The 14,112-nt window shown below is 59.6% G+C and overlaps 1 protein-coding gene across 2 annotated transcripts; it reads right to left on the bottom strand.

The window, feature by feature from the left end:
* Positions 1-23: 23 nt before the first annotated feature.
* PSD (pleckstrin and Sec7 domain containing) lies at positions 24-13,328 on the bottom strand. 2 transcript variants are annotated; one of them, XM_059661225.1, is made up of 16 exons: positions 12,660-13,328; positions 12,286-12,388; positions 11,505-11,859; positions 10,324-10,764; positions 8,896-9,090; positions 8,645-8,725; positions 8,345-8,457; positions 7,656-7,714; positions 7,458-7,547; positions 3,683-3,726; positions 2,083-2,273; positions 1,926-1,996; positions 1,665-1,822; positions 1,349-1,493; positions 952-1,095; positions 24-492 (listed from the first exon to the last, which is right to left on the bottom strand). In XM_059661225.1, exons 1-16 carry the CDS (start codon positions 13,311-13,313, stop codon positions 262-264), a joined length of 3,075 nt encoding a protein of 1,024 aa, XP_059517208.1. In that variant the 5' UTR covers positions 13,314-13,328; the 3' UTR covers positions 24-261. The 2 variants fall into 2 exon arrangements, 1 of the variants encoding a protein (XP_059517208.1); XR_009448249.1 differs by lacking the exons at positions 24-492; positions 952-1,095; positions 2,083-2,273 and having other exon boundaries at positions 1,354-1,493; positions 12,660-13,313.
* Between the last annotated feature and the right edge of the window lie 784 nt (positions 13,329-14,112).

Consider the following 14,112-nt stretch of genomic DNA (forward strand, 5'->3'; position numbering starts at 1 on the left):
CAGGGCCCTGGCCCCTCCCGCCCTAGCCCCCCGTACGAAAAAGTGCAAAACATTATCACAAAATGGGGGGGTCTCAGAGGGGCTCTAAGCCTGGGCTCCTGAGGCCCATGCCCTAGCCCTGCGCTGCCCCGGACACCGCGTCCGGCGCGGTAGGGCCCTGGGCCGAGGGGCCCTCGGGGTTCGCCCGAGGCCGGCCCGGGCTCAGGCAGGGCCATGTCATGCAGGTGCCCAAGGGGCACCCCCCCCACTCTCACCCCCAACTCAGGGCTTCCGACGCCCACTGCCTGCCCCTGCCCGAGGCCCTGAACCATGCCATTGAGCCCGGGGCTGGCTGGAGACACTGGGCTGCAGGGAGGGACTGGCGTGAGGTGGGAGGACTCCATCCTCTGTGCTGCCAGCTTGGGCCAGTGCTGCCTCTACCACGTCCAGCTCTTCACTGCCCGCCTTCAGCTTGACCCGAAGCAGTGCTGCGTATGTGCCGTAGCGGGATTTCTGAGGCAGAGGGGCAGAGGCTGTGAGCCCACTCTCCACCCTCTGCCCATCCCACCCCATCTCTACCCCGTCTGGACCAAGGAAGGATACCTAAGAAGGTTAGGAGATGGCAGGTTCTTGCCCACTCTGAACCCCTAAGGATGTGACATGATCCCCAGTAGGTTGGTGGCCCTCTATGGGCTCTCAAGATTGCCAATTGTAAGAGCCAATGTTTCTTGAGCCTTTACCAGAGTTGGGAAAACAGCACTTGGCAGACGTCTCACTCATTACCCTAGTGAGTACAGAATAGTCTCCCTGTCCCACAGAAGAGGAAACGAAAGCTGAGAGGGATTAATAAGCGAGACCTGGTCCCACTTAGGAGTCCATGCCCTTAACCACTAGTCTGACCCTGTACTGGGACACAGAGGCCCTGCTAGTGGAGACAGGTGGCACACAGAGGCCCAGGGCCGGGAGGCTCACCTCGAACTCCAGGTAGGCCTCCTTCTGCCGCTGGTCCTCAGCCTCCTTGCCCCGGGCCTTCTTGCCCAGGAGGGCAGCCCGGTGCTCCTGCAACTCACTTGCCATGGCCTTCAGCTTGGCCTCATGGGTCCGCACTTGCTCCTCCTAGAGGCAGAGGGAACTCTAGCACACACAGTGCCTTTGTGCAAGTTTATTTAAAAGGTGCCCCTTTCTTAGGATGAACAAACTACTATGTCTGGATTCACAGCATGGCAAGTAGAGGGGCAGCTGGGTTTCAGCCCATTCGCCCCCACCACCCCATGACCAGTGTCCTAATCATAGCCAGCAGCCTTGACTGCAGTTGGCCTGAGCCTGCCCTACTCCATCCCATTGGCCAGGGGGACAGAGCTGGGAGTACCTGGGAGAGGCGGGTGGCAGTGCTGGGCAGCAGAGGGCGGCTGAACTTCTTCTGGGAACTAACAGCAGCTGGGAAGGGGGGTGCAGAGAACATGGCGGCCACCACATTGATGCGCGTGATCCAGGACTGCATCTGCTCCAGGCTCCTGAGGAGATAGCACAGCACCTTGGGACCTGAGCCCAGGATTCCTATTCAGGAGGGCTAGTCCCGGCTCAGGATGTGGCCTGCGGAGGAAAGACTCCATCCAGGAACAAGGGAGGGGAACCAGCTGGGAATGGAGAGAAGCGGTCTGGGACGGGCAGGGGAAGGCACTCACGAAGCCTGGAAGAGGAAGACCCGCCAGTCAGCTGTGCGCAGGTAGAAGACGTGGGGCCTCTTGCTGTAGTCCTTGGCGCGTGTGGCCAATGCGTGGTGGATGCTGATGGCATTCTTAAGCTCTGCCTCCGATAGGGCCTTCCCAGGCTGGTACTCCTCCTGCAGGATGCCCATCTTGTCCTGGCCACCGTCCCAGCCTGGCCCAGCCCAGCCACATTCCCCAGAGCCAGCTCAGCCCCCACCCCTTGGGCTGGCCCCGAACCTTCTGCAGGTAGAGGATCATGCCCTTGAGGATCCCATGGAAGCTCTTCCAGCCCCGTTTGCCCCGAGGTGCTGGGGGGAAGGGAAACAGGTCACGGGAGGACTGGGACAGGCCCGCTCCCTTCCATTCCCCCAGACCCTCGCACCAGGCCACGTACTCTTCCTGCAGTCAGGGTCTGCGTGCACCTTTCGCACCAGGGCCCCGTGCTTGTAGACCGCGGCCCCAGGCTCGGGAGTCAGGTCCAGGAAAGGGCTGGAGCCGCTGCCACTGCCCCCGCTGACCCTCTTGATGACCTTGGGGTTGGGGTCGGCCAACTCAGACAGAGAGCGTCTCAGCTCCTCCTCGTCTCTGCAGGTGTGATCACCTCAGAGAGGGCTGGCTATGAAGCCACACCCTCCCCTTTCAATCCTGGCTTCTGCTCACCCAGGAAAGCCCCTCTAGTGTTTGTAGACATAAGGGCTGGGGAACTGCTCTCAAAGGGTGTGGCTCCCCTCAACCTGAGGCCCCTGGAATCATAGTTCCCACCTCAAACCAGGTCTCCCCACTCAGATCAGGGCTCCAAGGGGCAGAATGGCTCCTCAGATTACAGCCCCCAGGGTAAGGCCATGTCTGTTCCTTCCTCCCCTCACATGTAGCCAACCCCATATTCCCCATTTCTGTGCTCGCGCGCGCACACACACACACAGCCTTCTCTACCAGGACAGACATATGTCTGACTCAGCTGTCTCAACCACACCCACCACCAGCTCACAGCTTGTTGGCAAAATGGTGTCAGAAGTAGCTGCTTCCTAGTGGTCCCCTGCTACATCCCTATCTGCAGGCTCTGTCAGGTATCATCTGACAAGTGATTCTGTCCGTCACGAGGAGCTCAACCTGCAAGCTCCCTATTGCCTCCCACATGGAGCCTATAACACGACCCTACCAACACTCTCTCCTTCCACACTCCAATCAGGCCTGTCCCCTTAGTCTCCCCGCCCCATACTCACTTCAGATATCACATATTTGCCGCCCAAATGTCAACTTCCCTTTTTCTCTTCCCAAACAAATGTTTCCCCTTTCAAGTCTTGCCCCCCAAGTCCCAATCCTCCAAGAAGCTTTCCCTGTACCCCAGTCCTAAGCTCTGCCTCCTGAGGTCTTCTCTCCCACCTGCTGGGAACTCCCATCTAACTGAGCAGTGGCTGGACTCTTAGCAGATACTAGAAAATACGTGATCTGTTGACTGTTTAGATGAAGGCTCTACACTCAGACTGGGGGGCCCAAGGCTAAAACGGGGCCTTCTCTCTCAGATGGACTCTTCAGGAAGTCTCCAAGACTTCTGACTCTCTGTTTCCACTGGGACTATAACAGTAGACAATGTGGGCCCTTGTTCTGTGACACTTAGGGCTCCCTAGGACCCAAGAGGGGTCTCTCATGCTATTGGCCCAGGGCCCTACCTCCAGAGACTTCTGTTTTCCCACTAGGATTGCCAAGGGACCTCCCCTTCTGCAACCCTCCTCCTAGGCCAGCTGACAATGGCCACTTACCCCAACCCAGCTTGTCATAACAACCCAGCTAGAGACAAGACACAGAACTCCAAGTCCAGACAAGCATCTCCAAAGAAGGAAGTGAGGCGACTTTACTGCCTCTCATGGCCTCACCCACCTCCCCTACCCCACAGCCCCAAGACTCACAGGGCCCACCTCAGCTCTCTCCACCTCTCCAGGCAGACCCTTCCCCACACCCACATCTCTACCCCACCACACAGCCCCAGGACTCACATGGCCCACTGCAATTTTTCATTCTTGATGGAGCTGTATAAAGCCTGGGGAGGGAAAAACAAATCAGGGCAGTGTGGGTCAATCCTGGAGGAAGGTGCATCAGGCACCCCAATGCCAGAGCCAGAGCCCTCCCTCCCCTATGGGGGAGAAGACAGAATTGAGGGAGAGGGCAGTAGAGTGTAATGACCAAGAACACGGGCTCTGGAACGGAGTACTAGGACCCGGGCCCAGCTTTGCCACGTCAGCAGCATTGCTTTAAGCAAGTATCCATGGGGAAGAACACAGTACCACGTGTTTAATGAAGGGAAAGCCATTAGCACAGGGTATCCTCATATGTGCTTGATGCACAATTAATGGCAACTGCTAATCTCTTTGTTATTATTGTTAAGAGGCCATCCTGCTCAGATCCTTGGTGGGAGAAACAGCTCTGGAGGGAATGGAAAACAGTATTTCAAGAAGCTCTCCTTTTCCCAAACGGCCGTGCTTTGGGCCTGTTTTACAGCCTAAAACCACACAGAGCACATGGGGAAACTGAGTCCCCAGAATGGGAACTCACTGTCACTTCCTTCCTCGGCCAATGAGAACATACGATGGCTCCCAGCCCCAGGACAAGCTGAAAGCATCCCAACCCAGACTGCCCCCTCCACAGGCCAAATGCCAGGGTGGTCTAGCCCCCAGCCGACTCCCACACCTCATGTTCCTAGGAGTGAACATTAGTTTAAAAGGCAGCAGTTTCAGTTTCCAAACCCTGCACACGCCAAACTCCCTGTGGATTTCTCAGCCAGCCACTTTCCTTCAGTACAGTTGGCCTGGGGGACCTGTGGGGACCTTGTGGTGGTCAAAGGAGAGAACGGGCTGGAGGAGTAGCATAGGAGACCCCTCTTCCTGGGAGTGGCCTGCAACACGGGTCCACACTAGGGCCTCCCGCTTCCCACAGCCTGTCTGTGAGTAGGTGTGTCCCCAGCATGTATGTGTCAGGCTAAGCATGTGGTGTGATGCTGTTTGCATGTGAGCTGGGTGCAGTGGTGACGTAGGCACCTTCTCTGTGCTGGGACACAGCCTACCCCCAACACACCAAGGCCTCTGACTCTCACTGCCCACAGCCATGCAAAACAGCCCCCATGAGCACACCCTGTCCAGCGCTGAGTACACCCCACACACAGCACCACCAGGCTTGTGCGCACACAGCTTCCCAGCACACACCCAGCATAGCTTGGACTCTAAGCCTTCACTCTCCAACTCTCTGGCCAGGAGGCTGAAGTGGCCACCGACATCCAACCCGCAATCCTTGTCCCCAGCCTTCCAGTTCATCTCCTGCCCTTTTTGGCCCCAACCACATCTCCCTTCCAAAGTCCTAACCCCCCTCCGTGAGCCCCAAGTCACGCTCCCATCCAGAAGACCCAAAGGCCCTTTAGTTTGAGGTGCCCAGCTTGATCAGAGGGTCTGTGCTCTTCCCTCTGCAGTCCATGCCCATCCCCGGCGACCCGTGGGCTCTGTCCCTGCTGGGCTCCCCGCCTCAGCCCCACCGGTGCCCTCCTCTGCGCGTTCTGCCTCGGGTGCCTCCTCCCTCCAGCCACCCCCGCAGCCGCCTAAGTCGCCCCCCAAGTCGCCCCCGAGCCTGGCGTGGGCCGCAGCCCCAACGCCCTCACCGCCTTCTTCTTCTTGCGGCTCTGCAGGCGGCTGACCACCAGGTCCGTGTAGAGCACGGGCTTGAGGCTGCGCGAGCGCTGCGGCCACCCATAGCACAGCGTCTCGGCGCCGCGGTGGGTGCGCCCGTAGCGCACGGAGCACAGCGAGCGCGAGCGCAGCCGCCCGGCGCTGCTGTGGATGCTGTTGACGCCGATCATCCTGGCCCCGCCGGCGCCCCGCGGCCCCCGGCCATGCCCGCCCGCCCTCGGCCCGGACGCCCGCGGACGGCTTCCCCCCGACAGCCGGGCTCCGACCGACGCAGGACCGCGCGGCAGCGGCTATGTCGGCTCCGCGGCTCCGTAAGCCGGAGGGGGGCGCCGACTGGGAGGGGAGGGCGAGGGCTGGGGCGGGGACGGAGCCAAAGGGAGGCGTCTGACCGAGGGGGGGCCCAGCGGCGCGACGGGGGAGGGGCCGAGGGAGGCCAGGGAGCCCCACCTGCGTGGGGGCGGGCAGCTCTGGGGCGACGGGGGTGGGGGGCGTCGGGAGCCCCTAGGCCGGGAACTGTGAAGGTGGGCGGGCCCTGTGGGTCTAGAACTCCCTCCAAAGCAAGTCAGGGTTTGGGGGTTTGGGGGGTTGGGAGGTGGAATGGGGGGAGTGGTGGTGAGGAGAGAGGTCGGAGCGCCTCCTGGCGGCCCTTTTTACCGAGCCAGGACGGCCACGAGGCAAGGCGAGGCGAGACGGCAGCGCAGGAGAGAGAGAGGCAGCCGCGGAACCGCTCTGGCCTCATCCAACTCAACGACTCGCAGCACCCTCCAACGCCCGTGTGTGTACCCCAACTCAAGTACACACTCCCCAGTTACAGACATACACCTCAACCAACCACATGCACCCCAACTCACGGACACTGCAAATTCAGATGCACACCTCGAAATGTACAGTCATTAACGTGAAAACATACACCCTCTACTCACCGACACGTTATAGATCAGACAGCCAGTTCATAGATATACATCCCAACCACGTAAACAACAAACGACACCCCCACCTCAGACACACACCCTGAGCCCTAACGCACAAACATACCCAAATCAGACAAACCCCATTGCTTCCATTCCGTGGTCGGCAAACTGCGGCTCGCGAGCCACAGGCGGCTCTTTGGCCCCTTGAGTGTGGCTCTTCCTAAGCCTTAGGAGTACCCTAATTAAGTTAATAACAATGTACCTACCTATATAGTTTAAGTTAAAAAAATTTGGCTCTCAAAAGAAATTTCCATCGTTGTACTGTTGATATTTGGCTCTGTTGACTAATGAGTTTGCCGACCACTACTAGGTCATACATATACAACTCAAGTCAAGCATCCCCCCAACTCCCAATGGTCACCCCCACTCAGATACATCCCCAAATTCGGAAATCCAGCACAACTGAAGCTCACAGACGAGCCCGAGGACACCCCTGTGCACTCACATTTATGTGGTGGCCCAGGGACCCCTTTGCCAACCTTGAGGGTTTCAAGTAAGTCCAGGCCTCCCTGGATGAAACCACCCATGGGGGGTGGGGGGAGCCCACGGGCCGGATGCCCCTCTTCCTCCCATCCTCCCAGCCCCAAGGTCACAGACCCCGCAAGGCACCGTGGGGATCTGGCTCCAGTTTGGCGCTAACGTTCTGCCAGAACTTGGAAAAGCCTTTGTCCCTCTCAGGCCCCGCCACCCCGGGCGTCTCCTGTGCCGCGGTAGCGGGATGACCTTTGTGACTATAAGCCCTGGGGCGGGGGAGTGCGGCGGAGGAGGAAGCGATGTGCCGGTGTGTCCCCACCCCACGCAGGGACCCCTCGCATCCTCGGGAACACCGGGGGAGGGGCCCTAATGAAGACAAATGCAGGGCCCAGCGCCGCCAGATCACGCGGTTTTCAGAGCCACCTCCCCTCCTCCCGCAGTGCGCAGCCCGGACCGCACGGCCAGTGCGCATGTTCCGGAGAGCCCGTCTGTGAGGCTGGGGGGGGGGGGGTGGGGGGGGCGGTACCCAGGCTGAGCGCGGCGAGTCTCGGCTCGGGAGGCAGGGCCCCTCACCTGGCCTTTCTCGGACACCCGCCCACAGGTCCCTGTCCCTCCCCTGCAGCTGCCTGTACCCTGCCCCGCCCCGCCCCCACCTTGAGCAGCTCCCTGGGGAAGTCGCCGCCTTCGTTGAGGCCCTCCAAGTTCCCGATGAAGTCTCCGCAGGTCATGCGCTTCCCGATGTTCTAAGGGGGGAACAGAGGCCTGTGAACCCGGGCGGCCCTTGGCCTTCCAGGCCCTGAGGTCTTGGACAGGGTCTGTTTTCCGGCTCCTTCCCGCCATACCCCACTCACGTGGCCATGGAGATCGGTGTTCAGTAGCATGAGGGCGCAGGTCAGCGTGTGCGCACCGTCTAGGGCAGAGTTGACATTCAGCCTCCCTGGGACTCTTCCCACCGCTATCTTACTCAGACTTCCAGCTCATCCCCTGCCCCCTTCCGGGACCCCTTTGGCCCACAACCACACTTTTGTAAGTCCTGAAGCCCATTAGTGAGCCAGACCTCAGCAAAGATTTCTCTTTTCCAGCAGATCCCTTAGAAGGGACCTCACCCTTTTCTCAGGCCACCCTCCCTAGCTCTCAGGTGCTGGGGGCTGTCCACTGCGTGCCCCCTAACACCCACATGCCTGTGTCTCTGCACGAAACACACACACGTGTGCCTCACACAGTTATGCGGACCCGTGCAGCCAAACAGAATCCGCACTCAAGCCAAGCACTGTTTGGCACATATATGTGGACAATGGTATGCAAACACACCTGTCACCTGCCTCTTCACAACACACACTAGACCCTAACAATATGCCTGCCCACGTGCACAGTTCCACATCCATGTAGCCAGGTCAGCATTGTCTGCACACAGGTATACCCCCATGCCTGCAAGCCTGTGCATTCATTCATTCCGGCACACATACCCATGCACCTAGGCACACACAGTGCCCTTTGCCTCAGTGACCAGCCAGGAAAGCCCTGTCCCTGGCCTCCTCACCCTCTGAGGACAGAGCTCCAGGGTTGCACTGGAAGTATCTCTGGGAGAAGTGGGCCAGCACGCGCTCCCGTTCCTGGGTCTCACCCATTAAGGCCAGCTCCTTCAGAAACACCCTGGAGAGGAGGGAAGAAGGAGCACGTCACCCCCACCCAAGGTCCCCTGACCAGGTAGCCCTGGCTCTTGGGCAGGGTGATGTCAGGGCAGCTTAGGGGAGGTGCAGGGGCTCAGAGGAGGCAGAGCTAAGGCCCTGCACACCAGACCTGGAGAGCTGGGGCTGCACGCAGAGGGCTCACCACCCACCTGAGAGCTTGGTCCAGAGTCATGCCCGTGAAGACAAAGAACTTGAGGTACTCTCCAGCCACGAGCTTACTGAAGTCATTGCTGTGGGCAGGGTAGAGAGACAGGGAGAGTCTCAAGGGGAAGTGTCAAGGGGCCAAATGGGGGGGGGGGTTACTGAGAAACCTGGGGGCATTAGATAGAGGGGATGTGGAGGTGCTGCCCACAGGATGCGTCCCTCCTTCCCCCGCTCATTCCCAGCCCAGTGGTTTTACTTCTTGCCCAGGTGCCGGGCCACGTCAGCCTTCCTGAAGCCGTCCAGGCGGTACAGCCTCTTAGCTAGGCGCTGCGCGGCCTCCAGGTCTGCTTTCTGCCCATTAGACAAGGTGTCCGTGCTTCCCAGGGCTAGCCGCTCTGTGCTGTCCAGCTCTGAGTCTGAGTCAGATACCAGCTGGCTCAAGGGTGGTTCGCTGCCAGGGCAGAACACCAGCTCAGAGACGGGGCAGGTTCTCAGGGGCCATCCAGACCCTTCCCCTGCCTCCAGAGCCGGATGACAGAAGGGGAGACTGGGACATGGGGAAGACATTTTCTTTTCTCCAGAGGGGATTGTTCAGGCTCCCTCCATCATCACCACCTCTCTGTGGAAGTCCTGCCTCAAGTCTAACCCACATCCACTTTGCTGCTGTGGGAATTCTGGCTGCTTCCCCAAGGAAGGGGAAGATGAGGCTCTAAGCTGCAGTGGGGTGTGAGACGGAGAGGAAAGCCCCACACTCCCCATTCTCCCACAAAGCTCCCTAAGTTTGCTGTTGCACACAGATTCACCATCACCACTCTGGTCCTGCTCGGACCTAGTCTTATATCTCTAAGGATATGGGCAAGGGTCAACACAGGCTGTCAGGGAAGAACAGTAGACGCTCAAAAATTTGAGGGCAACAGGGACAGCTTCCCACTCCTATATCTTTCCTCCTCCCACCCGTTAGGGAGAGGAGCCTCCTCCTTGGTCCTTCGCTTCTACTCACAAAGAAGCAGGTTCTGGGGTAAAGGGGACTGCCGGTCAAAGTGCTCCCCCTCACCCCCTTCTCCTCCTTTCCTTCCCTTCCCACCCCAGCTGCTCTACTTGCAAAGCCACCTGTCACCCAGAGACAGAGGCCGGAAACTCCTGGTTGCTAGGCAACCCTGTATCTCTGGCCACCCCCTCCTGTTGCCATGGCTTCCATGACTGAGAGGGTAGCTGGCAGAGGAGAGAGCAGAAAGGTTAGACTGATGAATGGACTTCCTGGATAAGGGTGAGAGACTCCTGATTGGAGGGGGAGGTGGCTTGGGAGGGAAGCATGGGGGAGGCTGGTGGCTGCATCTTTGGAAGAAGCCTCCAGGCTGGATGGGTGTTAGGTCACAAGAATTCTAGGCAGGTGGCCGGCTCTGTCTGGGGAGGGAGGGGCCCTCCTGGAGAGGACATCCTTCAATTCTGAATCTCGGTTTCTCAAGTCACTGGATCTGAGACCAAGGCGGGCGGGGGGGGGGGGGGGGGCGGGTTCTAAGGGGCTCCCCCTCACAGTCAGTGGAAAGTGGGCATCTGCATTCCCTAACCAGGCCTATCAGGGGTCAGGAATGTAAACTACCTCTTCGCACTCAGGCTCTGTCCCTTCGAGCTGTTCCTAGAGCCCCAGGGGCCTTGAATCTGAGAGACCAAAGGAATCACTCACCTTCCCAGGGGTGCCACCCCCAGCCCAAAGCTGTCCTCCGAGCGGCAGGGACTAGGGGGCTCCTTCCCTGGGGCTTGCTTGGCTGCAGCCTCTGCCTCTTCTTCCTCCCCTCTCTGTGTCCAAGGCCCATCAGCAGCAGAGCTGGTACCAGAATCCGGTTCAAGAGGGGCAAGTGGGGCGGGAACAGGGGGATCAGGCCGGGGGATGGGGGGTTGGGGAGGCAGCTCAAAGGTGAAGAAGGGGCTCTGGGTTGGGCCGGGTGAGGCCAGGGCCTCCAGGGAGGCAAGGCTGGTGTAGGAGGTGCCCTTGGCCCGGTGTGACTCCAAGATGGCTTCAAACACACAACTGAAAGAGTCAGGCCCGTCAGCCGAGGGGCTGGTCCCAGGTAGGAAGGGCACAGGTGACTTGAGAGGCCCCAGGTGAGGCGTCTGGGTGCCTGGCCTGCAGGGGCGGGGAAAATCTCCGATCAGGGGCCCAGAGGACAACTCTCAGGGAGCATTTCATTGAACTTTCATACTGACTCTACGAAGGGGCTTATCACCTGCTTTTCACAGTCCCCCGAACCCCTTAAAAAGCCATCTGGATAGGGGCTCCCCACCACAGGTTCTTCAAGCTATTTAGTGCCTTGGGGCACACCATCCCTATCCATCCCCAGCAACCAATCCCCTTCCTCTCTCCCTCCGTGCTAATCTCCCTTTCTCCTCCTTCTCCCTGATCCTATCCCCTCCTGCCATTCCATTTCTATTTCTGGCAACATCTTAGGAGAAGGAGATGAGGCTCCAGGCTGCAGTGGGGTGTGAGATGAAGAAGAAACCCCCACACTCCCCATTCTCCCACCAAGATCCAGGGTATGGATTGATGCTCCCACACCCCAGGCTTAATTCTGGCCTATGGCCTCTCTCTCAACCCTTTCTTCACCAGAATGCCTTTCCTCCTCTATCCTGGCTACCCCCTGTCCTCCTGGGTTCTTGCAGATGCATCCCCCCCCCCCCATTCCAGTATTCTACCAGGCCTCAGGCCTCTGTCCAGAGTCTCCTGCCACACCATGCTGTTGGCACCACCAGCTTGGTCCTGACTCTCCCAACCCCCCCCTCATCTCTATTCCAGTCCCATTGACCCCAGCTCTGCCTCTAGACCAGTGGGAAGGAGCAGCCACTGTCCTCTCCCTCTCCCCCACTCACCGTGCCCCCTCCGAGGCCTCAAACACCTCATCGTCCACCTCCTCTTCCCCACCTGCCTCATCCTCATCGCCACTGCTCAGGCTGGCATGAGGGCCAAGGCATGGGCCCGGACGTGGGGCAGGTGGGCGGACGGTGCCAGGCAGGCCCTCAGAGCTGGGCTGACTCTCGATGGCTGAATCAGCCTCCTCCCGCTCAGCCAGCACTTCATCGATGTTGGTCTCTCGGTAGCACCTCAGGGGCACCGTGTCCAGGTCGGTCTCGGAGTATTTGGCCGCTCGCCCCACAGCCACCCCAGAGCCCTGCCCTGAGCCCACCCCAGGTGGAGATGGGGGGGCCTGCTCTGGGGGCTTAGCACCTGCAGTGTGCACAGGCATCCGGGTCAGGAGGTTATCCAGGTCAGCTTCCTGCCCTGACTGTTCTAGGAAGGAAGTCATCCCCACTGCCTCATGTTGGCAGGCGGTTCTTTGACTATCTCACCACCATTCCTCCTGCTACAAACTCAGCTTGTTCTTGGTACCAGTGGAGTTCATTTTCTACTCCAAGGACTGATCCTTGGTATCCTGCCATCCCCTCCTTCCACTACCCAGCTTCCTGCAGGTGCCCAACCCGGCCATCATCCCCAACCCCTCCATCCTAGCACATATGGGAAGACAGGCCCCAGGCCTGAGGAAGCACTAGCTGACACAGGAAAGGCTGGGGGAGGTTTAAAGAAGGACCCCCTGCTACACCTCGGTGCTGAGGAGGACCTGCCCTATTCCCCTTGCTCCAGTCCCAGCCTTACCTGAGCTGGGGGGTGCCAAGGAGCCATAGAAGAATTCCCATTTGGCTCGGGCGATTCTCTGGGCATGAGAGGAGACTTCCCGGGGTGAGGACCAGGTGTCTCCCTAAGCCAAGGAGGGAGAGGTAGAAGACACCCACAGATAAAGCCAGACATGCAAAGACAAAAGAAAATGGGATAGAAACACAAAGAAAAACACTCAGGGACAGAGATGGAGGTGCAGAGACAGAGGGACAAGCCCAGAGGGCAAGAAAGAGATTTAGAATAGGAGTGAAGGATTCAATGAGTAGCCCACGGGGCCAAAACGGCCAAGGAGCCCAGTCTTGCCCCTTCCATAGGACTCTGGGGTTCCAGGGAGCCCAAGGGAGGTCGCATACCTGGTTCAGGAGTCCAGTGCCAGCAGGTCCTCGGAATAGTGTGGCCAGGTGCTCAGAGGGCCCCCCCAGCCCATTGGGGAGAGAGGAGTAAAGGCCATCTGCCCCGACCGGAGGTGGGGCTGGCGGCCCGTGTAAAAGGCCCTGGCTGCCAGGCAGAGCTGAACCTCCTCCCGCTGGGAGTGGGTCTGAGGTGGAGGCCTCCAGCCGCAACTTGCGGTTGGAGCCAGGCCCAAGAGCTGGAGTGGGCCTGGGAGGAGCGACCCCACCCAGGTCCCAGCTCCGACTCAAGCCTCCGGGAGCAGGTAGCCCATTCAGTGGCCTCACGCTGGCCTTCTCCACAAAGCGGAATATGACTACGGAACTCCGGGCCCCTGGTGGAGGCTGCCCAGTGGGTGAAGAGGGTGCCCAGGGTGAGGGAGCAACACGGGGTGAAGGGGGGCCACGCAGGGGTGTCGAGGGTGCTGTCACACGTCCCAGTTCCCGGCCTCGGGGACCTGGACCTGCCACCCGCCGTAGCAGGGAGCCCGTGCTGCCATACATGCTGGCTGGGGGACTCTGAGGCACAGGGCCTTCGGGGAGCCAGCGGCGTGGGCATCGTGGCGGGGAGATGGCACAGTCACCTTCAGAGCAGAAGCGCATGGCACCCTGGGCCATGCTGGGGCCTGGGGGTCAGGCTGGGGGGGCAGGGATGGCGAGGCCAGGCGGGGAGTGAGGGGGCAGCATGCTCTTCTGACGGGCCTGCAAGAGAGGAAGGGGAGCAGGGGGTGAACTGCCAGGGAGTTGGATGGACAAGAGAGCAGAGACAGGGAGGGGAAAGCTGGCTGGGGCCATTGAGCACCAGGGGCCTAGCCCACCCTGGGACTATGGCATCATTGATCCCTCCCCTGGGGGTAATCAGGCTCCTGCTTGGGCTACTTCCATGGAGGCCTGAGGAGAAAAGATTGTTCCCTCCAAAAGGACCCTGGATTCTCTCCTGCCTGGGGACCCTGAGCATCGCCTGGGGGCGGCAGGGGGGGGGGCTCGCACAGCGGCGGAGGAAGGAAGCTATGTTGGAAGCAAGGAAGTTGAGTGAGCCTGGAGTCTCTGTGGCATTTTGTAGGTACTACTGGTGTGGGGGGAGGGGAAGACTGGTGCCCCCACCCTCTGGGCTAGGAGTGTCAGCCAGCCAGCACTATCATGCAGCCACAGTTAGCTCCTCTTATGGAGGCCCCAATTCAGGCCCCCTGGAAAGAGAGGAAAATGGAATTGGAGAAGGGGGATTATATAGGGACCACAAGGAGCTGGAAGGCATAGGGTGAAGGGGAAGGAAAAGGCCTGAACAGAAGCCGCTACCCTTAATACATACATGATGGATGGGAAAGGGACATTCTTGTTCTTAATATAGGTACACACACTCATGCACACACACATACTTAAGGACCAAAATGTCATATACAGTTAAACACATTCAGAG

This window comes from Myotis daubentonii, chromosome 13, assembly GCF_963259705.1.
Source record: "Myotis daubentonii chromosome 13, mMyoDau2.1, whole genome shotgun sequence".
Classification (NCBI taxonomy): domain Eukaryota; kingdom Metazoa; phylum Chordata; class Mammalia; order Chiroptera; family Vespertilionidae; genus Myotis; species Myotis daubentonii.